The sequence below is a fragment of the Syzygium oleosum genome, unplaced genomic scaffold (assembly GCF_021117445.2).
Source record: "Syzygium oleosum isolate NSW1041296 unplaced genomic scaffold, Sole_v2.1 Sole_v2.48, whole genome shotgun sequence".
NCBI classification, from domain to species: Eukaryota; Viridiplantae; Streptophyta; class Magnoliopsida; order Myrtales; family Myrtaceae; genus Syzygium; species Syzygium oleosum.
The window spans coordinates 344,753-370,710 of NW_026607532.1; the positions used below are offsets into that span (position 1 = coordinate 344,753).

The 25,958-nt window shown below is 41.7% G+C and overlaps 6 protein-coding genes across 24 annotated transcripts; 3 read left to right on the forward strand and 3 right to left on the reverse strand.

Moving 5' to 3' along the window:
- Positions 1 to 924: 924 nt before the first annotated feature.
- Positions 925 to 8,999, forward strand: LOC115681469 (nicastrin). Of its 3 annotated transcripts, XM_056306804.1 has the most exons (16): positions 925 to 1,126; positions 1,249 to 1,365; positions 1,482 to 1,596; positions 2,818 to 2,897; positions 3,005 to 3,081; positions 3,769 to 3,846; positions 4,004 to 4,075; positions 4,179 to 4,252; positions 4,794 to 4,926; positions 5,063 to 5,134; positions 5,721 to 5,840; positions 6,143 to 6,214; positions 6,802 to 6,942; positions 7,334 to 7,418; positions 7,526 to 7,970; positions 8,547 to 8,999. In XM_056306804.1, exons 1-16 carry the CDS (start codon positions 1,063 to 1,065, stop codon positions 8,809 to 8,811), a joined length of 2,010 nt encoding a protein of 669 aa, XP_056162779.1. In that variant the 5' UTR covers positions 925 to 1,062; the 3' UTR covers positions 8,812 to 8,999. The 3 variants fall into 3 exon arrangements, with proteins under 3 accessions (XP_056162779.1, XP_056162781.1, XP_056162780.1); XM_056306806.1 differs by lacking the exons at positions 925 to 1,126; positions 1,249 to 1,365 and having other exon boundaries at positions 1,566 to 1,600; XM_056306805.1 differs by lacking the exons at positions 925 to 1,126; positions 1,249 to 1,365; positions 1,482 to 1,596 and adding an exon at positions 2,249 to 2,391.
- A 571-nt stretch (positions 9,000 to 9,570) lies between these two features.
- Positions 9,571 to 10,282, reverse strand: LOC115668321 (biogenesis of lysosome-related organelles complex 1 subunit 2-like). Its single transcript, XM_056306813.1, has 2 exons — positions 10,122 to 10,282; positions 9,571 to 9,987 (listed from the first exon to the last, which is right to left on the reverse strand). Exons 1-2 carry the CDS (start codon positions 10,203 to 10,205, stop codon positions 9,724 to 9,726), a joined length of 348 nt encoding a protein of 115 aa, XP_056162788.1. The 5' UTR covers positions 10,206 to 10,282; the 3' UTR covers positions 9,571 to 9,723.
- A 1,722-nt stretch (positions 10,283 to 12,004) lies between these two features.
- On the forward strand, positions 12,005 to 14,066 carry LOC115667616 (uncharacterized). Of its 4 annotated transcripts, none has more exons than XM_030589174.2 (2): positions 12,005 to 12,133; positions 13,409 to 14,066. In XM_030589174.2, the coding sequence occupies exon 2, from the start codon at positions 13,472 to 13,474 to the stop codon at positions 13,907 to 13,909; it is 438 nt and encodes a 145-aa protein (XP_030445034.1). In that variant the 5' UTR covers positions 12,005 to 12,133; positions 13,409 to 13,471; the 3' UTR covers positions 13,910 to 14,066. The 4 variants fall into 4 exon arrangements, with proteins under 4 accessions (XP_030445034.1, XP_056162782.1, XP_030445035.1 ...); XM_056306807.1 differs by lacking the exon at positions 12,005 to 12,133 and adding an exon at positions 12,153 to 12,285; XM_030589175.2 differs by lacking the exon at positions 12,005 to 12,133 and adding an exon at positions 12,406 to 12,708.
- An 817-nt stretch (positions 14,067 to 14,883) lies between these two features.
- LOC115668818 (biogenesis of lysosome-related organelles complex 1 subunit 2-like) lies at positions 14,884 to 17,358 on the reverse strand. 12 transcript variants are annotated; one of them, XR_008815469.1, is made up of 5 exons: positions 17,177 to 17,355; positions 16,837 to 17,045; positions 16,080 to 16,349; positions 15,932 to 15,986; positions 14,884 to 15,250 (listed from the first exon to the last, which is right to left on the reverse strand). XR_008815469.1 is itself a non-coding variant. In XM_056306810.1 (3 exons), the coding sequence occupies exons 1-3, from the start codon at positions 17,258 to 17,260 to the stop codon at positions 15,238 to 15,240; spliced, it is 321 nt and encodes a 106-aa protein (XP_056162785.1). In that variant the 5' UTR covers positions 17,261 to 17,358; the 3' UTR covers positions 14,884 to 15,237. The 12 variants fall into 12 exon arrangements, 4 of the variants coding, with proteins under 4 accessions (XP_056162785.1, XP_056162786.1, XP_056162784.1 ...); XR_008815472.1 differs by having other exon boundaries at positions 14,884 to 15,265; XR_008815468.1 differs by lacking the exon at positions 15,932 to 15,986.
- Positions 17,359 to 19,064: 1,706 nt separating this feature from the next.
- LOC115667617 (uncharacterized) lies at positions 19,065 to 21,135 on the forward strand. 3 transcript variants are annotated; one of them, XM_056306893.1, is made up of 2 exons: positions 19,065 to 19,199; positions 20,483 to 21,135. In XM_056306893.1, exon 2 carries the CDS (start codon positions 20,541 to 20,543, stop codon positions 20,976 to 20,978), a length of 438 nt encoding a protein of 145 aa, XP_056162868.1. In that variant the 5' UTR covers positions 19,065 to 19,199; positions 20,483 to 20,540; the 3' UTR covers positions 20,979 to 21,135. The 3 variants fall into 3 exon arrangements, with proteins under 3 accessions (XP_056162868.1, XP_056162867.1, XP_056162869.1); XM_056306892.1 differs by having other exon boundaries at positions 19,182 to 19,199; positions 20,110 to 21,135; XM_056306894.1 differs by lacking the exon at positions 19,065 to 19,199 and adding an exon at positions 19,206 to 19,774.
- An 816-nt stretch (positions 21,136 to 21,951) lies between these two features.
- On the reverse strand, positions 21,952 to 25,470 carry LOC115668604 (putative pentatricopeptide repeat-containing protein At1g09680). The gene is made up of 2 exons (XM_030590037.2): positions 22,999 to 25,470; positions 21,952 to 22,318 (listed from the first exon to the last, which is right to left on the reverse strand). The coding sequence occupies exon 1, from the start codon at positions 25,447 to 25,449 to the stop codon at positions 23,635 to 23,637; it is 1,815 nt and encodes a 604-aa protein (XP_030445897.2). The 5' UTR covers positions 25,450 to 25,470; the 3' UTR covers positions 21,952 to 22,318; positions 22,999 to 23,634.
- Between the last annotated feature and the right edge of the window lie 488 nt (positions 25,471 to 25,958).

Sequence of the window (25,958 nt, forward strand, 5' to 3'; positions counted from 1 at the left end):
ACAACCGCGGTGAACATTCTCTGCAGTGACGATAAGTATCCTCCCGGAGTGCTGTATGGGCAGTCCGTGTTGGAGGTCCTCTTTACCTTAGCGGAACAGTCGCCGGGTGCTAACGAAAGTTATGGTCACCTTCGTGTTTCGAACCGATTCCCCACGGCGACTGTGGTGATTGCATAGTTTGAGCCGGCGGCAAATTGTGGGATCTTTGTCCGGGGAGTTTCGAAGCTCAAGTCGAAACTAGTCCAACTCATCAACCGTAGAGTCGGATTCGAGAAATACTTGTTCACTGAATGGGCAAATGTTTGGTCTCATCTTGAAATGTCACCGGTTACATTACACCTAAAAAAAAAGAAATCCCAAATCGGTACACTCACTTGGTAATATTAACCTAATTTTAAATGATCAAAAGAAGAAAATTAGAGTTAGTTTGATTATGCTCGTCTTTCTTAAGCAAGATTCGGGAAGCCACCTTATTTCGCTTGATCTCTCATCTCCACTTCAGGGATATATGCTTAAGAGTTCTAGTAATTGCTCGATAGTCTCAAAGAAGAATGTTGCACTATCGTCTGAAATTCGAACTCTTTCATGTACTTGCGTTTGACTCGAGATAACCTCTAATAAATTTCTCCAAAATGGTTTCATTCTTCATCTTTAGATCGCCTTTTATGATGGATTGTGCCGACACCGATATAATGATGTTGGTTATATACTTAGTTAAGGTTTTCAATTAGGGGAAAATGTCGAAAATTATCCCTGAAATTATGGAAATTACAAGGCAAATCGAGTACTCCATTGAAATAGAAGAATGATTCTAGCTAAATCGTATGGGGGCGATTTTAATTTTGGAGAGTTTAGGGCCACTGTGCAATTAACCAGAATTGCAAGTGGGAAGGAAGGTCTTTCAGGTTTTCAATTCAGCTAAGCAAATCTTCATCGAGCATCGTTCCTTCGCTGAGTCAAACGCACAAATTCGCCATTGAAATTCTCGAGCGAGCGAGAGAGAGAGAGAGCGCATGGCCTAGGGTTTCTGCCGGACTTCGTCAGCTTCCACCCTCCGTCGCCATGGCCACGAGGCTCCTTTACCTTTTGGCGTTCTTCTCTTTCCATCTCCGTCGCTCCTTCTCCGGTGAATCGCCGTTTTCTTTTATGGCGTTGCGGTCGAATTTGCCAATCCGCGCGCATTCGTAGCTTCCTTCGTTGTTTCATCGGCGCGAATCGACGCCTGATCGTATTGTCGTTTCGATGCAGATGGAGAAGCCAGCTCCATGGAGTCGGTGCCTGATCTGCAGAAGCAAATGTACTCCGTCCTCGACGGATATCCCTGCGTGAGGCTGCTCAACCTGTCGGGAGAGATAGGGTGTGCTAGTAAGTTCATTTTCGCCGGGGCTTTGAATGATTGTTGCTGTGGCTGTGCCGCGATTGTTTTCAGTCGGTTTTGTGAAGGTGGTCCGTTGATTGCTTTTGTATCGTTATGTTTGAAGATCCTGGAAGAGACAAGGTCGTGGCTCCGATCGTGAGATACGGCAACTTAACTCGGCTGACTCGACCTTCGGCGGTTCTGCTATCTGTAGATGAGATCGATGGTTTCTTCAAGAGGCACGTACGCTAACTTCATTTTGTCATTGGTATGCTTTCGATTAGGTAGGGATGGTGGTAGAAAGTAAATCGATCAAGAATAGATGTTGATTACAGGAATATTTATATTGGGAATTTCAAGGTGCTCGACCAGTAACCTCGCTGTACATAACCAGGCCATTGGGCTTATATTTATCTGTTTGGTTTCTGTTTTTAACTGCATGAATGTTTTTAAAGTTTGAGCTGAAGATGAAACAAGAAGTACCGGTGCCCTTTCCTTCTTAGCGTTTCGGCTGACTTATAGCTGTTTGACTTTGACGGCATGGTCTTATAAACTGTCTTAAATTAAGTTTCAATCCAATTGCACCAAAATTTAATTGGGGGAAAGCCGCTAATATCTCACGTTCGTTCTGGGAATCCTGATTCTTATGCTACCTCTTTATGGTAAAATTGGAAAAGAAAAGAAACTACTCCCTCTATTTGGGAGAGAAAACACCTTTTTATGTTCAAGTTCCTGTGCGGAGGGTGCCATTAAGTAGATAACACCGAGGCATGTTGCTGAGGGGGATAGGGGAGCATAAAATCTGAGAAAAAGGGAAAAAATTGACTGACACTGTCTAGTTGAGTGGCTTCCAATCTCCGTTCGTCTCTGATAAGGTTGTCCTGAATAAGATATTCTGATATTTATATGCATAGACTTTATGTTTTATTAGTCTTTTGTCAGAAGTGGAAACCAGAACTGAAGCCAAACCTGTTTATTGTCTGTAGTCCAAGTTTTAATCAGGTCACACAATTGTACAAAAGGGGATGGATCAGGTCTAAGCACAAATGACTTGAACCACTGTGTGCTCCCTCCACTGTTTTTGCCTGGACTAGGTTAAAAGAGTGCAGATCTTAAAACATTACAGAAGAAATTGATTCAGCCTCCATGTAAAGCAGAGAAACCAAATAATGCAATTGTCTAGGTTTCTATATTATCTGTTGAAAGGATTTCTTATGTGCATTTCCTACAGAGGAAGTGACACACATTCTGTGGGAACATCCAGATGTGATATTTGGGCGTTCATCATTGGCTTTTGTTAAGTATGTCCATGAGCTACTACCACTAAATTGCATACTCATCCATTGAACACAGCGGATGCATTAGCGGTTATTTGTTTTCCCACTATATGTTTAACTTTAAAATGAAAAATACGGTGTTTTTGCTACCTCGCTGATATCATGATATCTTTCTAATTCCAGAGTTTCAAATGACTTGGATTTTGCTCAGAATGTTGGAGGTGTTCTTGTCGAATCAGTATCTTCGTCCCAGGAGATATTGGGTAAAGTTTAACTAATTGTTCATCATATATGATGTTTACTTAAATAAGCATATTGAAGGACATTTTACCTAGGTGCTGTTAATGGTGGCATTGTTCATCCCTCATAGGACTCTCTCCAGACCAGAAGTTCCCACAAGCTAAATTCGCGCCCTACCAGAATATCAGCTATGAATGGAACCCTCTGGTATGCTATAAATGGGAATTTAGCAAAGATATGCCGATACTTAAGTTTAGATTACCTTTTTAGGTCTTTACTTTGTCGGTTCAGTCCTGCAAGGTTACCATCTAGTTCTCTCACTTTCATCAACTTATATTATTTTCACTTGTCCTGGCTTTTGATTGGACTTCTTTCTTAATAAGAAATATCCAGCATTGTCAATTAAACATTATCTGGATTGCCAACTTTTGTAAGTGCAAGGCAGTGGGTTTAGTATTGAACTTGTTACAGTTTGTCTACTTTCTACTTGTTTAGTTTGATCAATTGTATTAAAAGCTTAAATGATTTATCACGCGAATCTAAAAAAATGGACTGGAGTGTGGATATATCTCCTAGTGACTATGAATCAATCAACACAAACCTATTCATCATTTATCATAATGCAATAGTGCATTTCAATTTCTATATCACAACAGCATAAGATATTATTTGATAATATAATGATTTAATAATTAGTGCAACACTTGATTTACAAGGACAATGTCTCACGAATATCACTTGAGGTCTTTCATTTAATAAAGAGTTTTCTTAGTCTAGATCGATGTATTTGAATGAAAATTAGTGATCACTTACACTCTCCTGCATTAATTATTTTTCAAAGTTGGGGAATGTGTTTTCAAGAAGCTGAAGCATAAAATTTTTTCCTTTTTTCAGGGATCTGGCATAATGTGGAACTCCTATCAGTTTCCTGTGTTTTTGCTTTCTGCAAGTAGCTCACTGAGTGTTCAGGAGGTAAAACACCCCCCGTTTAAATCTGGAGGCAATCCCTCTGCTAGTAACTTTTAGAATTCATTCAAATGGGTTTTGGGGCTAAAATTTTTGCCAAGTGTAGAGAAAGACGATTCCCATGGTAATCAAAACATGGACATAACTGATTCACTTCATGCAGCTTTCAGCCAGTAATGAGAAGCGCGAGAAAGCTTATACTGCACATGTGGCTGAATTTGATCTTGTGATGCAGGTAAAGGAAGTTTTCTTTCACCTGCATGAGCAGTTCTATCTCTTACTTCCAAAGCTGGAGTTTCTAATTCTTTTTCTTTCCTTTAATGTTTTTTCTGAGTCAGACAACAAAATCTGGGACTCGTGATTCACAGTCTTGTTTAGACGGACAAACTTGTTTACCACTGGGTGGATATAGGTGAGGTTTTCACGGATATTATGTCAGTTGTCGGTTTAATAGGCTTTTCCATCTTTTACTTAAAAAAATGTGAATATGTGCTACTCCGAGGAGGATATCTCCTACTAAAGCTTCCAAGAGTAACCAGTTCAGTGGATCTAACTTATGTTTCCTTATGTTAATTGCTTGATTTTTATGATTTGTCATAGTTTGTGCTTTTTAAACAACTGATCAATAACATTGGGACGGAACTGATCACGTCGTAAAGACGCTTTTTATCAACATGTTTACTGTAGGAACATGTTGTTTATCACCTATTCTTATGAGAAGAGATACCTTCATACCACTTCCATTAGTATTTGACATGCTGTGACTGTAACAATTTTCTGAGATCTCTTTCCTTTTAGTAGCTCGTTGAAGTGCTAACTTGAGATCTCATGGAGGCTTGGAGCATGTTTCTCTTTTGGGTCTCTCATGCAAATACTTGATATCAGTAAAGTTCTACCTTGTTGTCTCCTATTACGGCAGATTTTTAATAATATCTTGCAATTATGAAGGGCAGTGTCTGGTCATCGCTCCCGCCTATTAATGCTTCATATTCAAGCCAATCCAAGGGTGTAATTCTAACTGTCGCATCAATGGATTCTGCCTCTTTTTTTCGTGACAAAAATCTTGGAGCAGAATCCCCTATATCTGTAAGTCTATGCTTTACTGTTCATATCCTCACAGAAAGATTGTAGGTCTCACTGCTTATACCCTCGCTAGAAGAAATATCGGCTATTCTGTTTTCTCGGTTTATGGACAAAATTTTTATTGGAGAATTTTTTTCAGGGACTGATTGCATTGCTGGCAGCTATAGATGCCCTATCTCATGTTGATGGATTGGCTAATTCCAGTAGACAGGTGTGCAAATGATAAGAATCGTCCATAGAGGCTGTTAGACTGTCTATAAATGTCTGGTGCTTATGTCGAATGCCCATGGTTGAAGAGAATCTAATGCCTAAACATCCTTCTGATAGCATTGTCTTTGCAGTTCTTGCTGATCTGTGTAGTATTTCCATATTCCTATTCTTTTTCCCTCTCTGCCTTCCGATTAAGCCTCTGTTTTCTTTAACCTTTGGAGCAATGCGTCTTACCCTTAGATGTGCATAGATGTTCTGGTACTTTGTTTTATGAGGACTTGACAGATTTATGTACTAATTCACTTGTAGAAGTGTGAGTCCATAAACTTTGACAGGTTTTACCTTGTTGCAAATTGATTTGGCCTTTTGGTGCTCATGTGGTTCCTTTAAAGCTGATGTCGTAAGACGTACATGTGTGCACCCATGCATGCGTGCAGGGATGCGTGTGTATTCTCGTGGTTGCCTAGAAATGATGTGCTTACTGTTTCCTATTACATCTTCTGCCTTCAGAATATGCTTTGCACTTTGGTATATCTCTACTCTATGTTGAATTCTGTACTTTCCTGATATTTCTACGTGTAATGCAGCTTGTTTTTCTTTTTTTCACTGGAGAAGGTTGGGGCTACCTTGGCAGCAGGAGATTCTTATATGAGCTTGATTTGCATTCGGACTCTGTCAATGGACTCAATGAGACATCAATTGAGATGGTAATTTCCTAGTTTTGATAAAAATGCATTCCTCAGATCATGTACTTAGTAAGTTCACTAATTTAAACGGGGGTCGTAACCATAATGTAATTGTCAGTTTCTGACAGAAGCTCCTTATGGGTTTTCCTTGATTATTAGATTTGCTGCCAGAAGTGCCTGAATTTGATATGTGATTGTTTTGGGTCTTTTTAGTATTTTCTATAAACATTTCTTTTTCCCCTGGAACATTATTTTCTTCTATTGATGTGATATGTTTTCTCTCATCTTATGCTATCGTCGGCTTGACAAATGCTTGTGCATAGGTCCTGGAAGTTGGATCTGTTGGAAAAGGGGTTGGTCAAGGAGCAAAGAAATTTTTCGCTCACACAGCTGGGGTGAGAGCTTATTGCACACTAAATTCAAATTATATTTATCAATATCTGTTCTGTTGTCAGTTAAAGTGCATTGGACATTTTATTTGTTTCCAGTAGTGTGCCATTGTTTTTGTCAGATTAGATACTTGTCACATGATGTATTGCAGTCTAAATGTTGTATCCAGAGGCCTTTTGCATTGCCCTTCCTTTTCATTTTTTTTTTTTTTTTGGTGTGTGTGTGTTTTGGGGGGGGGGGGGTGGATATGTATTGTATATCCAGTAAAACTTAATTTGTCTGTATTATTTTCTTAAGCGACATTTTATTTGTGAATGTGGTATAACTTATGTACAAAATATCCTCTCAAGCTGTAGAGCTAGGAGTAAGGCCTTCTGTTGGCTACTGAAACCATGTTGTATGCATAGCAAATCATATTTTAGTTGAATGATGACCCCAATCCATATGTGGCAAAAGAGGAATATCATGTGAACAATGGTCCAATTACAACAACTGATATTGATTTACAGACGTCATTTGCTAAACCAGCTTAATGCTTGTCTGGCTTTGTTGACTTGTTTTTAGTCATAATACTCAGTGTTTGTGAATGCAGGCTTCATCTGTCATCAATAAGACACTGAACGCCTTAAAACAAGCTGGAGATTCCTTCTTTTCTGATCAAATCACAATATCCTCGGCAAGTACCGCAAATCCAGGGATACCTCCATCATCTCTTATGGCATTTCTTAGAAAGGTTTGTGAAGTTCTTTTCGTGCAGCTCTGTAAGCTTGAAGTCATTAACGTGCATAAATGTCATCATAGGATGGTATTACACTAACAATTCATTCAGTATGCATGTAAAAGACTTGATTATTTCTCTAAGTTTGGCTGAGCAGGTAAGAGCTGCCTTCTCAACAGGACATTGGTTGCCTCCTGTAGATAACTATCTATTTTTACACAGTTATTGGAGACTTGACGAGGTTAAACTGGTCCATATAGCAGACAAAAAGAAACATTTAAGAGGACAAGGAAAATTCTAGTGGCTATGTTATATTGGAGGAATGAAAGTGACTAAATCTAAGTACCCGGGAAAGTATTTGAGTCAGCAATTTGAAGACATATATGTTTTCCTTTTCCTTAAGCAGAACTCTCAGACATCTGGGGTTATTCTAGAAGATTTTGATACTGCCTTCACCAACAACTTCTACCATAGTCACCTTGATGATTTGTGTAAGTTGACCCTGAATCTTTCTGAGCTTGTATTCTGTTACGTATTTATTGCGAGTCCTATCGAGCATCCACGTATCTCTGGTTGTCTAACTCGTGCTTCAATGCAGCAAATATAAATGCTTCTGCTGTAGCAGATGCCGCTACAATAGTTGCCCGTGCCCTTTATGTTCTAGCCAATGATGATGAAAAAAACTTGAGCAATTCAGCACTGCGTACAGTCAATGTTAATGAATCTCTTGTACAAGAACTTATGGGATGTCTGCTGAGTTGTGAACCGGGTCTATCCTGTGCTTTGGTGAAGAGCTACATTTCACCTAGCACTACTTGCCCAAACCACTATCCGGGTGTTCTGCTTGGAGAACCCTCTTCAACACCAAATCCTGGTAATGTGGATGATACCTCTAGGTTCATATGGAATTTTCTCGCCGACAAAACTTCTATTTGGAGACAGAATGTTAGCTCAGCTTGTTCCCAGAATTGTTCTAATGAAGGTGGAGTTTGCATCAGAGCAGAAAGTGATCAGAAAGGAGTTTGCGTCATCTCTACGACCAGGTAACTTGATAGTAGGATGGTGTGATGAAATAGTAGTACTTAAAGGCATACTATTTGCTTCATTATATGTGAAAATTGGACCAGGCGACATCAGCTATTTAGACTGCTAACCTCCACATGCTAAAGGAAGTCCTGACAAAATTCCATGTGTAACTATGAACTTAGGATGAAGTTGCCCTGTCCCAGGAGTTTACTTCCAAATATGCATCTTCTGGAACATGAAACAATCCTAGCTCACTGTCCTGAAGATGTGGAAATGTTTTGGCTGGGTAATAGAACTGGAGACACGAATGCATGCACCTATGATTACCCTTATCACTGCATTTGCTCCTCTCCTATTAGTTCCACACACATGTATGGAAAAAGACCTATCTTTCACTTCATGTGTGCCTATTTTCATCGGGTCTCTCTAGTTACGACACTCCTTAATAATAATGATAGCCAAAGCTTGTTAAGAACCCTTCTGTTACTAATGCTTGGAGCAGTGGTGAGGCCACTAGTTAATGTTCTCTTGCAATTGACGTGTACTGATATTGTTTGCCTAGATTTTTATGTCTTTATGTTTATGGATGTCAGGTATGTTCCCGCGTATTCAACCCGTCTGAAGTTTGAATCTGGATCTTGGAAAGTGCTCCCTCCAAATTCTTCCGATCCCATGGGAATGGTGGACCCCGTTTGGACAGAGAGCAACTGGGATGCGATCGGTCTTCGTGTATATACTGTCCAGGACTCAATTTATGACCATTTTGTTCTATTGGGGGGCATTTCCATTACAGTTTTAGCCTACGTCGCCATAGTAACTACAAGAACCTTCATCACGAAAACCTTGAAGCGGGACTGACAATTTGAGTCTTTTAAGAGTTCTTAGGTTTAATACCAACTGTGGAGGATTTACGGGTCGAACTATTGATGACTGATGAGGATGTTGCATTATTAAAGATGCATCCTCGCTTGCTTTGGATCTCTGGAAGTGGATGGTGAATGGTTCGACGAGAGGCAAGCAATGATACTCCGATTTGAAAGCTCCAACCTGTACATCTCCTGCATATGTTTTCTCTTACTTCCTTACTTGTTGTAGCTATCTCCTCCCTCTTGCATTATTCACTTTCCAGGCACGTCAAATGAGCACCTAGTTTTATGTTCTCGTCCATACTAATCAGAAATGCTGCAAATATAGGTATGTAATTTAGTCCAGATTGGGGGGCCGCTCGCGTACTCGCTAATTCAAATCTCATCTCCTCCTTTGGGGGGAATAACCAACTTGGTTTCGGGGACTCTTATCGCGAAGGAACACTTAATAAGTCCGAGATCATTCGATTTGCTTTCAGTAGATGAAAGCGTACCAGGAAAGAGCAAACAAAACTCGGGAGCTGCAGATGCACGGATTCATCCATACGCAGGTCCTCGGAATCATAGACTGTCGAGCAACCGTGCCCTGCTCGTGCATTTGCGATGAAGGCATGAAACGGGGCCGTTTTTTCAAAGTCCAATCCGGAGTTTCAAAGTGGCCAACTTCGTGACCCGAGCTTTCCGGCCCGCAAGAAAGTGCGACTTTCCACGGCAAGCTACAAAAAATCAGTCTCGAGTCCCTAAAGATTGATTTATTCGAGTGATTTGCCATACAATGAAACGGTTTACGACGAAATGGATTTAACGACGCAAGTGACGGTGTTCGCGACACTCGAACAAAAAATGACTGAGAAACTAAAGAAGAGCGAGCGAGGGGATTTGGGACGGAGCGAAGGAGCCTTCTTCACTGAGGCGGGCGGCACGCGGACTGCACTTTGGATTCCAACTGGGACACGTACTTGTCGAGCATGGAGATCACGGACTCGAAGTGCGCCACCTGATCCTCGATCGCCTCGATCTGCCGCACGTACTCGTCGAAGCTCCCGCTCTTGGACTTGAGCTGCTCCACGAACACCCTCAGCCCCGACGCCACGTCGCCGAACTCCTTGTACTCCTCGCCCACCCTCAGGTTCATCTTCTCCAGCAGCTCCAGGTGATTGTTCGCGCCCTATGAACAGCGGCCCCCCGATCATCGACGCAAAGCCGGACATCCATCCCGAGCAATCAGATCAGAGAACCCCCACCCGATCGCAGAGGAATTCGAGATGGAAAAATGAAGGGGGAAGGGGATTGAAGGAGCACCTGGAGCTCGGATTTGACCATGGTGGATAGGTTGAGGAAGAGATCGTTGAGCGACTCGGCGAGCGCGTCTCGTTCCGTCGCCATTCGCCTTCTTCTTCGTCGTTCGCTTTGGATCGTCCCAACCCACTGGCGCTTCGACGAGAAACGGAAAAGCTTCTGTTCATCCGAGCGAACCACTGCAGTAACATGCCATCACAATTTCGGTAGAACTAGAGGCCCAGCCCATATGTGATGACATATTTCAAGGATTAATTCCATGAAAAACCTAAAACTGGTACTTTGGTGATAAATTTATCTTAAATTAATTTTTTGATCACCAAAAAGCCTAAATTATAAATTGATTGCTCTCGTTTTATTGGAATCGAATTATCTCAAATAAATTATAATTGACTAGGGTTTCGAGACACTCACTTTAAATACAGTTTATATGATAATAGACCGTGAGGGTACTATGGATATCTCATCGTTGTTCCTTTGTTTTAAGGATGTAAAAATATTAGGGAAAATAGCATAAATGATTCATGAACTTTAGCCCATGAACTATAACCTAATATTTAATGTGGTAATTTTCAATTTGTTGAATGTGGTCCATGGACTTTTCGTACATGTTTGTCCATGAACCACATTGAACAAATTGAAAGTTTGGAGATCACATTGGTTATTGGGCTATAGTTCATGGGTCACATTGAACAAATTAAAAGTTCATGGACCACATTACACATTGAGATAAAATTTAGGACCATTTGCTGCATTATCCCCAAAAAAACTAAACATGAGTCATCACCTAACCTAAAGTGCGACCGAGCTATCGCGGGCCTATTTCGTGGATGATGGTTAGCAATTCTGGTGGTGGTCTTCTTCTTTTTTTCCTTTTGTTTTTTGCCGCACTAGCTTGATTTTCTTATTTCTTGGGAAAATTCCAAATAATGACCCAAAGTGCACTCATTTTCTCAAATAAGGACATGAGGTGGACTTTGTGTCAAAAAAAGATATGAAGTGCTCTTATTTTCTCAAATAAGGATCTAAAGTAGTTATAACAGTTTCAAATAAAGGCCTCACCCCGCCGGCCGGCCAAATTTTCCAGCCGACCAAGGGCATTTTTGTCCAAAAATAATTTTAACATATAATTTTAGTTAAATTATATTTAAAATTGAGAAAAATTAAAAAAGAAAAAAACAGGGGAGGGATGGTAGGGCTCGCAGCCAGCCCTCCCCGCCGATGGCTGCCGCCCCATCGCCGGTGGGGCGGCGGCGATGGCTAGTGGGGTCACCGGCGCTTCAGCGAGGGTTGGCGACCCTCTCCCAGATTTGGGTGGGAGTCGCCAGAACTCGCCCCGGTCTAGGCGAGGGTCGCTAGCCCTCGTCCAAGTCTGGGAGAGGGCCGCTAGACCTGTGTGAGGGCCGGAAACCCTCGCCTAGAATGAGGCGAGGTCCGGCGACCCCCACCCAGATCTAGGAGAGGGTCGCCGCCCTCTCCCGGCTTTGCTGGCCCTCGCTGAGGCGTTGGCAACCCCGCCGGCCATCGTTGTCGTCTCACCAGCGATGGGGCGGCAGAATCGGCGGGGAGAGCCCTCCCCTTGTTTTTTTTTTATTTTTAACTTTAGCTTTTTTTTCGTTTTTGAGTTTGTTTTCTATGGAAAAAACAATAAAAGGAAATAAATCAAAAAATAAAAAACGAAAATGCCATTGATTCCGGTGAGGTCAGACCTTTTTTGAGATTGAGATAACCACTTCAGACCCTTATTTGAGACAAGGTATATTTCATGTCCTTATTTGTGTAAAATTAGGATGCTTCGGGTCCTTATTTAATACATAATTCACTTCAGACCCTTAGTTGAGAAAACGAGGGCGCTTCGGGTTATTATTTGGAATTTTCCGTATTTCTTTAATCAGTGAGCGGAAGTTGTATTCATACTCCTCCTCCTAACGATGGTCAGAAGTTCTCTGAGGGTTGTTCTCTGCGCTGACTGCTCCTGCTCTCACTTCACCTCCTCAGCTATTCGACTCTCAAAGGTAAAGTCAAAAAGATGATCGTTCCCATCTCATCCGTCCTCTCTTCCTTTATTCACGCGATCCATGTGCGAGATTACACCGCAGATCATTTTTGCTTGTTGCTTGCTTCAGCAGAGCATAGATTCCCCTGCTTCTTAAGGGGGGCAGATGGGGTTCTCATTCTGACCCGGCTCTTACTTTCTTGGTCTTTTATGTTTTTTTTTTCCCTTTGAATTCATCACGTACTCGTGCCCGTTCTATCTTTGTGGCAGTGAGCAACTTGTCAACTATGGCTTCTTCTTGCACGTGTATTTGATTGGAATTATGATATGATATGCCCATTTGTAAAGCATCATGTACTTTAATGGGTAGAATCAGTTCTTGCTGAGAGGGCCTCAATAGATGCGACCAGTTTTTAGTAATCAAAGAGTCCTTGAAAGTTATCTCGAGTTTATGGAATTGAAGTTTAGGATAGATATATCATATCTGAGCGAGACTGTCACTGCATGCGTGGATGTGAATTCAGAGGTTCAATTCCCCCTCAAGTTTTTCCACACCATTACCAAGTCAATTGGAAACGATAACAGAATGTATAGGTACTTCGGCTATTGTTGTTCTGAAATTAAGAAATCTGCAATGTGCTATCGGAGTGGAAGTGTTGCAGACTATCTCAACGCCAAGAAATTACAATCATCAAGCGGACCCATGCGTTTTGAGTTCTTCGGTCCTCACAATTTTTTTGTACGCATTCCCTTCGCTCATATTTGCATTTGATCACACTGTTACTGATGTCCACTTTAGTCTTTCCATGACATAGCTTCAGATTAGGAGGTGACTCCTTGCTGAAATTCTACTTTGTTCTTAGATTGTTTATTATGGTTTAGCCTAGCCTAGTAATCTGCAACCATTAACTGAAATCCTTTTCTCTGAGGCAAAAGCATAACCTCCTACACACACTTCTCCATGATTGGTGGAACGAGTGCATTATGCATTTTCCTCTTGGATGTGTATCATGAGTTCTCGAGCTCTTAATCTTTATGAGTCATGTAAGGTAATGAATTGTGTGGCTGGATAAACGTGCAAAAATTTCTTGATGTTTTTGACACGAGACTTTTCTAGACGGTCGCCAGGATCTTAACACAGCTTTATCATGTGAGGACTGTCTTTGCATATGCCAAAATGGTTCTTCCCCGTGATACCCCCCTTTATCTCTTGTTTCTGTAATGAGATGCTACTTCCTTTCCTATCGAGCATTTATAAATCAAATTGCAACTTATCGTTATATATTGACTGCAGTGAAGATCGACCTAGATCCTTGCATCTGCCCATCGCACCTCCCGTGAATTAGAACGTGTGGTTATGGAATCTGAGCTGCTACTTCATAGCGGTGGATGCCATTGCAGGAGAGTACGGTGGGAAGTCGAAGCGCCGACTAGCGTAGTTGTTTGGAAATGCGATTGTTCAAATTGCTCCATGAGAGGCAATATCCACTTCATTGTTCCTTCTGAACGATTCAAACTTTTGGGAAATTCAGACCAATACCTGACAACCTACACTTTCGGCACTGACACGGCAAAGCATACTTTTTGCAAAGTTTGCGGGATAACGTCGTTTTACAGGCCAAGATCAAATCCAGATGGAATCGCCGTTACTTATAGGTGCGTGGACCCTGGTACTCTGGCTCATGTCGAGATCAAGCAATATGATGGGAAGAACTGGGAAAGCTCATATGATGCGACTGGCATTTCTTCATATTCTAAAGTGGATACAGAAAAGGCAAAACTTGGTTCCAGCTGAAAATTGTTCTGATGCTGCTAATGTCGAGTATATATACTCCGTAGCTCTGAGTAGTCTGTGCGTTTTAACACAGGCATGAGGTTCCAAATGTGTACTATTATGTAATACTTTGGTTGGTTGACAGTGAATCATACATGGGAGGCCGTTGAGGTGAATACTTTATAATTTCCTTCGGAACAAGATATTTGACAAGGTATTTCATGGAAGTCTAATTTCCTTTCCAAATGGTTGAGACATTCAGACCCACTTGAAACTGAGACTGGAGAAAGACTAGGACTAAATCTTGCAGAGAGTTGCAAAACGATTCTGCTTGAATCCGTGCTGGAACTTACTCATTTGACAATTGATATTGATATTGGTGCAATGTTCTTTCTAGATGTTTACTGGAGTAACTGCTGTTCTCAAATTGTGGCACATCTCGCCAGATGTACAACTTGCAATGTCCTTGCATGTAAATATTATGAAGGGTAGGAAATGCGACTACTTAGATTTTCATGTCTAAGTGTGTCAAGTATCGCAAAGTATTGTGAATGGAAGATGAAATTTGGTGAAGATCTCTCGGTTTCTTGTTAGTCCGTTTGCCGTTTGGGACAGGCCGAGACATGACCATTGAAGTTGCAGCCAGAGGACAACAGGAGGTTTCTGCTGCAAACAGACTCAAACAAATGCACTTGGCAAATTTAATTATGAATTTCTCTGTCTCCAGCCTCTTTTTTTTTTTTTGGATTAGGATCTCTTTGTTATGTTTTAATTACCTAATACAGGCGTAAACTCCTATATTCGAGTTAAAATCTTATGAAGTTACAGGCCGTCTTTAGTGGATACCACTGCCTAACCTTTCACTTTTGATAATCGCAGGTTTCATTGACTAGCCCAAAGAGTGAACTTGAGTCTTGAAGCAGCCACAATGTCTTCGAGGCCCCAGAAGCATTAGTATCCCAAGAAAATGAACCATACTAAAATGACAACAACAATTTCATCTAAAAATCTGAGAACTACCTTTCTTAGTTAATTTTCAGGTTCCACAGGCAATTGACTAAGCCACTCCTCGAAAAAGTATAGCTGATCCCCTGATATTACATCGCCAAGCTGCTTTGAAGGGGCAAATGGAATGAAAAAAACCAGTTTATGTGGTCTGATGATTCAAAAACTGGAACAGAGAAGATACAAGATGGAACAGCCAAAAAGCTGTCAAAATCCACCACCATCATTAGAATTAGAACTTCCATCTAAAGCCTGAATCTGCTCATGATGATCAGTCCATCAAATGCGCGAGTCTCTCGTCATCCAACAAAAGTTTCCGTAAACACTTTGATCCGTAGGAGACTTCAGCACACGAGTCTGCAATAAAGTGGACTAAGCTTGTAATAACACCACTATCATCACCAAATTCTAGAGGAGAACCAACAACGCAACTTTGAAGATGAGCTCCAACAAGAAACTGATTCTGATTAGGCAAGCCACATTCAATGGGAACCAATAATATTTAAGCATAGTAAAGCATCATGAAGTTCATTGTAGATGTTTTCAAAGTCATTGCCCTAACAACCCCTAAAGCACAAAGAGCATGCAGACTGATACACATAGTATATCCATGGCTATCAACTGATAATACTCCGTGTGATAACGTGATGACTTGAACATGGGTCAACGTGGATTCTGAATGTTATTAATGGAATACGAACTCGACAGAGGACAACATATAAGTTCAAAGTAATCTTTCTTTTCATATTGTTCTCAAACCAATGTATGATAACCTCATTGATGGTTTTTACAGCTTGAGCTCTCCAAATTCAAACGTAACGCTACATTACCAAGCAAGAACATTATAGCCTGAAGATATGGCTCCCGTAAGGACAAGACCCTCCAAATTATCTACAAAATCAACTTGAATCGGTGGATAAAACAATAGGACACAAGCAGGCCCAATTTTTCCACCATAACAGGAATAAAAATCCTATAAATCACATGTATGGTTTTAACATACAGACAAAAAGATTTGAAGTAAGAGAAATTTCATACCGAGACATCCTATATTTGATTGCTATGCAAGCAAATTCAGAGTGACCTGTTTCGCCTACACCATGTGTGCACTCATTCAATCAAATGTCATCATTTCCTATGCATGGTTCAAAACCGCAATTGAGGAAATAGCTGATAAGGGTCTTACCCATAAAAATTGCTCTCAGATTAAGTGATATGGAGCAACATGATGCCTTCACTTCTAACCAAACTTGCACTGGTATATTACAGCACCATCGGGGCAATAACAGCAGAGCAGACTGCATCCCACCCAGTCTTTGTGCCTCGAGCAACTAGACCGTGTTTTTCGATTTTTTTAACTTAACCGATCTATTTCATCGGGAAGATCAATTGCATCCTTGATCTGTGGAGCAGCTGACATTCTGATGCTTTTATAAGACAGGGAGGCAGGAATTCACTGCACATCAAAGTCCATTATTGACATAATGAGAGGATTTCCATTTTCTTCAATCAAGAATGGGCACGAGCTTTTGATTATTATTGCTGAACCAGCTTTGCATTTATCCAGAGCTTTAGAAAAAGCTGGGCTCGATACAACAAAGTATTTGGCTGTCTATTCTGTTTTGCCCGTTGAACAAAGAGATCAAACATAGTTTAGAGAAGTTGCAGTCATCCATTTCAGGGAGATTTTGAAGCTTTAGTCAATTCATTAACCAATGAAGTATACGAGGCATAATCTTGAATAAGCCATTTATTTTATTTTACTTTAAAATTTGCAAAGTTTCCATGCTTGCAATACCCATCCAACAAAATGTTGTAGGTAATGTCATCTGGAACCACACCCAAATTCATCATTGCATCTAAGAGCATCTTGGCATTTTTCATCTGACCTTGTTTACATAGTCCATTCATAATGCACTTTGGATTCCAACTGGGACACGTACTTGTCGAGCATGGAGACCACGGACTCGAAGTGCGTCACCTGATCCTCGATCGCCTCGATCTGCCGCACGTACTCGTCGAAGCTCCCGCTCTTGGACTTGAGCTGCTCCACGAACACCCTCAGCCCCGACGCCACGTCGCCGAACTCCTTGTACTCCTCACCCACCCTCAGGTTCATCTTCTCCAGCAGCTCCAGATGATTGTTCGCGCCCTATGAACCGTCCCCCGATCATCGACGCAAAGCCAGACATCCATCCCGAACAATCAGATCAGAGAACCCCCACCCGATCGCAGAGGAATTCGAGATGGAAAAATGAAGGGGGAAGGGGATTGAAGGAGCACCTGGAGCTCGGATTTGACCATGGTGGATAGGTTGAGGAAGAGATCGTTGAGCGACTCGGCGAGCGCGTCTCGTTCCATCGCCATTCGCCTTCTTCTTCGTCGTTCGCTTTGGATCGTCCCAACCCACTGGCGCTTCGACGAGAAACGGAAAAGCTTCTGTTCATCCGAGCGAGCCGCTGCAGTAACATGCCATCACAATTTCGGTAGAACTAGAGGCCCAGCCCATATGTGATGATATATATTCTAAGGATTAATTCCGCGAAAAACTCAAAACTGATACTTTCGTAATAAATTTACCCCAAAATTAATTTTTTGATCATCAAAAATCTCAAATTATAAATTGATTGCTCTCATTTTATTGGAATCGAATTTTCCCGAATAAATTATAATTGACTAGGGTTTTGAGACACTCACTTTAAATATAGTTTATATGATAATAGACTGTGACGATACTATGGATATCTCATAGTTGTTCTTTTGTTTTAAGGATGTAAATAAACTAGGGAAAATGGCATAAATGATTCCTAAACTTTGACCCATGAATTATAGCCTAATATTTAATGTGGTAACTTTCAATTTGTTCAATGTGATCCATGGATTTTTCGTACATGTTTGTCCATGGACCTCATTGAACAAATTGAAAGTTCGGGAATCATATTAGTCATTAGGCTATAGTTCCTGGGTCACATTGAACAAATTAAAAGTTCATGGATCACATTACACATTAAGATAAAATTCAGGACCATTTGCTGCATTATCCCCAAAAAAACTAAACATGAGTCATCACCTAACTTAAAGTGCGACCGAGCTATCGCGGGCCTATTTCGTGGATGATGGTCAGCAGTTCTGGTGGCGGTCTTCTTCTTTTTTTTCTTTTGTTTTTTGCCGCACTAGCTTGATTTTCTTATTTCTTGGGAAAATTCCAAATAAGGACCCAAAGTGCACTCATTTTATCAAATAAGGACCTGAGGTGAACTTTGTGTCAAAAAAAGGTATGAAGTGCTCTTATTTTCTCAAATAAGGATTTAAAGTAGTTATAATAGTTTCAAATAAAAACCTCACCCCGCCGGCTTGCCGGCCGGCCAAATTTTCCGGCCGACCAAGGACATTTTTGTCCAAAAACAATTTTAACATGTAATTTTAGTTAAATTAAATTTAAAATTAAGAAAAATTAAAAAAGAAAAAAACAGGGGAGGGATGGCAGAGCTGGCAGCCAGCCCTCCCCGCCGGTGGCCGCCGCCCCATCGCTGGTGGGGCGGCGGCGATAGCTAGTGGGGTCACCGGCGCTTCAGCGAGGGTTGGCGACCCTCTCCCAAATTTGGGTGGGAGTCGCCAGAACTCGCTTCGGTCTAGGCGAGGGTCGCTGGCCCTCGTCCAAGTCTAGGAGAGGGCCGCTAGACCTGTGTGAGGGCCGGAAACCCTCTCCCAGAATGAGGCGAGGTCCGGCGACCCCCGCCCAGATCTAGGAGAGGGTCGCCACCCTCTCCCGGCTCTACTGGCCCTCGCTAAGGCACTGGCAACCCCGCTGGCCATCGTTGTCGCCTCGCCAGTGATGGGGCGGCAGAATCGGCGAGGAGGGCCCTCCCCTTATTGTTTTTTTTTTCTTTAACTTAAGCTTTTTTTTGTTTTTGAGTTTGTTTTCTATGGAAAAAAAATAAAAGGAAATAAATCAAAAAATAAAAAACGAAAATGCCATTGACTCCGGTGAGGTTAGACTTTTTTTAGACTGAGATGACCACTTCAGACCCTTATTTGAGACAAGGTATACTTCATGTCCTTATTTGTGTAAAATTAGGATGCTTCGGATCCTTATTTAATACATAATTCACTTCATACCCTTATTTGATAAAATCAGAGGGCTTCGAGTTATTTTTTGGAATTTTCCGTATTTCTTTAATCAGTGAGCGGAAGTTGTATTCATACTTCTCCTCCTAATGATGGCCAGAAGTTCTCTTTGAGGGTTGTTCTCTGCGCTGGCTGCTCCTGCTCTCACTTCACCACCTCAGCTATTCGACTCTCAAAGGTAAAGGAAAAAAGATGATCTTTCGCATCTCATCCGTCTTCTCTTCCTTTATTCACGAGACCCATGTGCGAGATTACACCGCAGATCATTTTTGCTTGTTGCTTGCTTCAGCAGAGCATAGATTCCCCTGCTTCTTAAGGGGGGCAGATGGGGTTCTCATTCTGACCCGGCTCTTACTTTCTTGGTCTTTTATGTTTTTTTTTTCCCTTTGAATTCATCACGTACTCGTGCCCGTTCTATCTTTGTGGCAGTGACCAACTAGGCAACTATGGCTTCTTCTTGCGTGTGTATTTGATTGGGATTATGATATGATGTGCCCATTTGTAAAGCATCATGTACTTTAATGGGTAGAATCAGTTCTTATTGAGAGGGCCTCAAGAGATGCAACCAGCTTTTAGTAATCAAAGAGTCCTTGAAAGTTATCTCGAGTTTATGGAATTGAAGTTTAGGATAGATATATCATATCTGAGCGAGACTGTCACTGCATGCGTGGATGTGAATTCAGAGGTTCAATTCCCCCTCAAGTTTTTCCACACCATTACCAATTCAATTGGAAACGATAACAGAATGTATAGGTACTTCGGCTATTGTTGTTCTGAAATTAAGAAATCTGCAATGTGCTATCGGAGTGGAAGTGTTGCAGACTATCTCAACGCCAAGAAATTACAATCATCAAGCGGACCCATGCGTTTTGAGTTCTTCGGTCCTCACAATTTTTTTGTACGCATTCCCTTCGCTCATATTTGCATTTGATCACACTGTTACTGCTGTCCACTTTAGTCTTTCCATGACATAGCTTCAGATTAGGAGGTGACTCCTTGCTGAAATTCTACTTTGTTCTTAGATTGTTTATTATGGTTTAGCCTAGCCTAGTAATCTGCAACCATTAACTGAAACCCTTTGCTCTGAGGCAAAAGCATAACCTCCTACACATACACTTCTCTATGATTGGTGGAACGAGTGCATTATGGATTTTCCTCTTGGATGTGTTTCTTGAGTTTTCCAGCTCTTAATCTTTATGAGTCATGTAAGGTAATGAATTGTGTGGCTGGATAAACGTGCAAAAATTTCTTGATGTTTTTGACACGAGACTTTTCTAGACGGTCGCCGGGATCTTAACACAGCTTTATCATGTGAGGACTGTCTTTGCATATGCCAAAATGGTTCTTCCCCGTGATACCTCCCTTTTATCTCTTGTTTCTGTAATGAGATGCTACTTCCTTTCCTATTGAGCATTTATAAATCAAATTGCAACTTATCGTTATATATTGACTGCAATGAAGATCGACCTAGATCCTTGCATCTGCCCATCGCACCTCCCGTGAATTAGAACGTGTGGTTATGGAATCTGAGCTGCTACTTCATAGCGGTGGATGCCATTGCAGGAGAGTACGGTGGGAAGTCGAAGCGCCGACTAGCGTAGTTGTTTGGAAATGCGATTGTTCAAATTGCTCCATGAGAGGCAATATCCACTTCATTGTTCCTTCTGGACGATTCAAACTTTTGGGAAATTCAGACCAATACCTGACAACCTACACTTTCGGCACTGACACGGCAAAGCATACTTTTTGCAAAGTTTGCGGGATAACGTCGTTTTACAGGCCAAGATCAAATCCAGATGGAATCGCCGTTACTTATAGGTGCGTGGACCCTGGTACTCTGGCTCATGTCGAGATCAAGCAATATGATGGGAAGAACTGGGAAAGCTCATATGATGCGACGGGCATTTCTTCATATTCTAAAGTGGATACAGAAAAGGCAAAACTTGGTTCCAGCTGAAAATTGTTCTGATGCTGCTAATGTCGAGTATATATACTCCGTAGCTCTGAGTAGTCTGTGCGTTTTAACACAGGCATGAGGTTCCAAATGTGTACTATTATGTAATACTTTGGTTGGTTGACAGTGAATCACACATGGGAGGCCGTTGAGGTGAATACTTTATAATTTCCTTCGGAACAAGATATTTGACAAGGTATTTCATTGAAGTCTAATTTCCTTTCCAAATGGTTGAGACATTCAGACCCACTTGAAACTGAGACTGGAGAAAGACTAGGACTAAATCTTGCAGAGAGTTGCAAAACGATTCTGCTTGAATCCGTGCTGGAACTTACTCATTTGACAATTGATATTGATATTGGTGCAATGTTCTTTCTAGATGTTTACTGGAGTAACTGCTGTTCTCAAATTGTGGCACATCTCGCCAGATGTACAACTTGCAATGTCCTTGCATGTAAATATTATGAAGGGTAGGAAATGCGACTACTTAGATTTTCATGTCTAAGTGTGTCAAGTATCGCAAAGTATTGTGAATGGAAGATGAAATTCGGTGAAGATCTCTCGGTTTCTTGTTAGTCCGTTTGCCGTTTGGGACAGGCAGAGACATGACCATTGAAGTTGCAGCCAGAGGACAACAGGAGGTTTCTGCTGCAAACAGACTCAAACAAATGCACTTGGCAAATTTAATTATGAATTTCTCTGTCTCCAGCCTTTTTTTTTTTTTTGGATTAGGGTCTCTTTGTTATGTTTTAATTACCTAATACAGGCGTAAACTCCTATATTCGAGTTAAAATCTTATGAAGTTACAGGCCGTCTTTAGTGGATACCACTGCCTAACCTTTCACTTTTGATAATCGCAGGTTTCATTGACTAGCCCAAAGAGTGAACTTGAGTCTTGAAGCAGCCACAGTGTCCTCGAGGCCCCAGAAGCATTAGTATCCCAAGAAAATGAACTATACTAGAATGACAACAACAATTTCATCTAAAAATCTGAGAACTACCTTTCTTAGTTAATTTTCAGGTTCCACAGGCAATTGACTAAGCCACTCCTCGAAAAAGTATAGCTGATCCCCTGATATTACATCGCCAAGCTGCTTTGAGGGGGCCAATGGAATGAAAAAAACCAGTTTATGTAGTCTGATGATTCAAGAACTGGAACAGAGAAGATACAAGATGGAACAGCCAAAAAGCTGTCAAAATCCACCACCATCGTTAGAATTAGAACTTCCATCTAAAGCCTGAATTTGCTCATGATGATCAGTCCATCAAATGCGCGAGTCTCTCGTCATCAAACAAAAGTTTCCGTAAACGCTTTGATCCGTAGCAGACTTCAGCACATGAGTCTGCAATTAAGTGGACTAAGCTTGAAATAACACCACTATCATCACCAAATTCTAGAGGAGAACCAACAATGCAACTTTGAAGATGAGCTCCAACAAGAAACTGATTCTGATTATGCAAGCCATATTTAATGGGAACCAACAATATTTAAGCATAGTAAAAGCATCATGAAGTTCATTGTAGATGTTTTCAAAGTCATTGCCCTGACAACCCCTAAAGCACAAAGAGCATGCAGACTGATACACAGTATATCCATGGCTATCAACTGATAATACTTCATGTGATAACGTGATGACTTGAACATGGGTCAACGTGGATTCTGAATGTTATTAATGGAATACGAACTCGATAGAGGACAACATATAAGTTCAAAGTAATCTTTCTTTTCATATTGTTCTCAAACCAATGTATGATAACCTCATTGATGGTTTTTACAGCTTGAGCTCTCCAAATTCAAACGTAAAGCTAGATTACCAAGCAAGAACATTATGGCCTGAAGATACGGCTCCTGTAGGGACAAGACCCTCCAAATTATCTACAAATTCAACTTCAATCGGTGGATAAAACAATAGGAAACAAGCAGGCCCAATTTTTCCACCATAACAGGAATAAAAATTCTATAAATCACATGTATGGTTTTAACATAAAGAAAAAAAGATTTGAAGTAAGAGAAATTTCATACCGAGACATCCTATATTTGATTGCTATGCAAGCAAATTAAGAGTGACCTGTTTCGCCTACACCATGTGTGCACTCATTCAATCAAATGTCATCATTTCCTATGCATGGTTCTAAACCACAATTGAGGAAACCTCTGATAAGGGTCTTAACCATAACAATTGCTCTCAGATAAAGTGATATGGAGCAACATGATGCCTTCACTTCTAATCAAACTTGCACTGGTATATTACAGCACCATCGGGGCAATAACAGCAGAGCAGACTGCATCCCAGCCAGTCTTTGTGCCTCGAGCAACTAGACCATGTTTTCGATTTTTTTAACTTAACCGATCTATTTCATCAGGAAGATCAAATTGCACCCTTGATCTGTCGAGCAGCTGACATTCTGATGCTTTTATAAGACAGGGAGGCAGGAATTCACTGCGCATCAAAGTCCATTATAGACATAATGAGAGGATTTCCATTTTCGTCAATCAAGAATAGGCACGGGCACGAGCTTTTGATTATTATTGCTGAACCACCTTCGCGTTTATCCAGAGCTTTAGAAAAAGCTGGGCTCGATACAACAAATTAGTTGGCTGTCTATTCTGTTTTGCCCATTGAACAAAGAGATCAAACATAGTTTAGAGAAGTTGCAGTCATCCATTTCGGGGAGATTTTGAAGCTTTAGTCAATTCGCTAACCAATGAAGTATACGAGGCATAATCTTGAACAAGCCCTTTTTCATCTCTTATTTTACCAAAATTTACAAAGTTTCCATGCTTGCAATGCCCATCCAACAAAATGTTGTAGGTAATGTCATCTGGAACCACACCCAAATTCATCATTGCATCTAAGAGCATCTTGGCATTTTTCATCTGACCTTGTTTACATAGTCCATTCATAAGCACGTTGTACGTCACAACACCTGGTATATGCCCATCGCTTTGCATTTCCTTAAGCAATTTAAAGCCCATCTTTGTATCACCCTTCTTACAAAATCCATCCATGATCATAGTGTATGTTGCGTCATCTGGTCTAATTCCCACCTTTAACATCTCTCTCAGTACTCTTTCCGCATCTACAGTGCGTCCAGCCTTGCAAAGGCCTGATATTAAAGCCGTAAATGCAACGTTATCAAGCTCAATTCCCCTCTCAACCATTTCCTTCCTAATATCTAAAGCAGATTCTATGTCTCCCTCGTTGCATATTCCATCAATGAGCGTAGTGTAGGTGATCTTGTCAGGATTAAATCCTATCGTTTTCATTTCTTCCACAAGCTTCCTTGCTTCTTTTAAGGCTCCCACCCTACAATGGCCATTGATGAGTGTGTTATATGTAACCAAATCAGGTCTTACACCAGTGCTCAACATTTGTTGATAAATATCTGTAGCGATATCGATCCTCCCATTCTTGCCCTGCCAGTCAATTAAGGTAGTGAAAATAACATCATTTGGAACAATACCTCTCTCGGACATTTCCTTCAACAAGAGATTCGCATCCTCTATCCTGCTCTCCTTACACAAGCCATTTATCAGAGTGCTGTAAGTGAACACATCGGCCTGAAATCCACTCTTCTCCATGACTCTCTTTAACCCAAACCCCTCCTCTAAATTGCCAACCTTACAATAGCCACCGATCAATGTATTGAAACTGACGATACTAGGGGCCAAACCCCGCTTCGGTATCTCATCAAACAATAGCCGTGCAGACTTAACTTTACCCACTTTACAAAACCTGCTCATTAAATTGTTAAAACTATAGATATTAGCAGGGTAACCAGCATCCAAAATCTCCATATAAAACCCCCAAGCCGCCTCGGGCGAGCTATTTTTCAACATTCTATGGAGCAAATGCCCACACCCACGAAATGGGACAGGAAAATTACGCTTCCTCATCAGCCTAAAGCACTGAATCGCATCGGGCACGCAATTGGCGTCCGCATAAGCGATGATCAGAGCATCAAACACGAAAACGGATTGATGGGCACCTCTAGTTTCGAGAAGCAAGCGAAAGAGCGAGGGAGACGAGTCCTTCCCCTTACGAGAGACGACGAGATTGATCACGGACTGGGCCTCGGCGAACATCCTGTGGGAGCAGAGGAAGTGGGCCACGGCGCAGCAGGACCCGACGGCGAGGCGGAAGCCGGGCTGCGCGGAGACGAAGTTGAAGAAGGAGAAGAGGGAGGGAGGCGAGAGGCCGTGAGGGTTGCGGGTGACGAGGTCGGTGACATGGTCGGAGGTGAGGGAAGGGAGGAGCTTGCGGAGGGAGGAGTTGGAACTGAGGGGCTTGGCGGGGGAGCTGGATATGGCTTCGGAGAGGAGAGAGAGGGTCGGGTCGTGCGGGTGGTACAGCGGCGGAGGGCGGTACCACGCGGCGGCGCCGGCGGAGAAGGCGGCGGCCGCGGCCGCGGCGGAGGGAGAGGAGGCGTCGCGACGGAGGAGGCAGATTTTGGAGAGACTGAGGTTGGCCATGACCAGAGAGAGAGACCTTCAAAGCATGGTCACGAAGGACTGAAATTCGAAAGTCACCCAAATACTTTTTCTTAATTCGAAATTGCCCTCATGCTTTTTAGGAAAAATGACGTAAATAGTCCTTGAATTTTGACTCATTATGCACTTTGATCCTTGAACTTTTAATTTGTTTAAGGAAAAATTCCAATTAATGACCCCAAGTGGGATCATTTTCTCAAAAGAGGATCCAAAGTGAACATAATGACAAATAAAGGCCTGAAGTGCCTAATCAGCCTCAAATAGGGGCCCGAAGTGCTCAATTCGTCTCAAGTAAGGGCCTGGGTTCGCCGGCCGGTCAAATCTCACCGGCCGGCAAGCACAGTTACTGTTCCGGCAATCGAAACAGTAAATTTCGTCTCTGTTTTTTTTTTCCTTTTTCTGTTTTTTTTTTCTCTTCCCTTCGCCGGCCATAATGGGCCGGGCGGAGGTCGCCGGCCTCAAAGTGAGGCCGCCGCGCTCGACGCCGGTGA

Excerpts from the sequence above, each read along its gene's own strand:
- LOC115668604 (XM_030590037.2), bottom strand. The coding sequence starts at position 25,449 with ATGGCCAACCTCAGTCTCTCCAAAATCTGCCTCCTCCGTCGCGACGCC.
- LOC115667616 (XM_030589174.2), top strand. The coding sequence starts at position 13,472 with ATGGAATCTGAGCTGCTACTTCATAGCGGTGGATGCCATTGCAGGAGA.
- LOC115668818 (XM_056306809.1), bottom strand. The coding sequence starts at position 17,260 with ATGGCGATGGAACGAGACGCGCTCGCCGAGTCGCTCAACGATCTCTTC. Across the intron at positions 17,046-17,176 it reads TGGTCAAATCCGAGCTCCAG|GGCGCGAACAATCATCTGGA; the intron begins GTGCTCCTTCAA and ends GACGGTTCATAG.
- LOC115667617 (XM_056306893.1), top strand. The coding sequence starts at position 20,541 with ATGGAATCTGAGCTGCTACTTCATAGCGGTGGATGCCATTGCAGGAGA.
- LOC115668321 (XM_056306813.1), bottom strand. The coding sequence starts at position 10,205 with ATGGCGACGGAACGAGACGCGCTCGCCGAGTCGCTCAACGATCTCTTC. Across the intron at positions 9,988-10,121 it reads TGGTCAAATCCGAGCTCCAG|GGCGCGAACAATCACCTGGA; the intron begins GTGCTCCTTCAA and ends CGCTGTTCATAG.
- LOC115681469 (XM_056306804.1), top strand. The coding sequence starts at position 1,063 with ATGGCCACGAGGCTCCTTTACCTTTTGGCGTTCTTCTCTTTCCATCTC. Across the intron at positions 2,898-3,004 it reads TTCGTCCCAGGAGATATTGG|GACTCTCTCCAGACCAGAAG; the intron begins GTAAAGTTTAAC and ends CATCCCTCATAG. Across the intron at positions 6,215-6,801 it reads TTTTCGCTCACACAGCTGGG|GCTTCATCTGTCATCAATAA; the intron begins GTGAGAGCTTAT and ends TTGTGAATGCAG.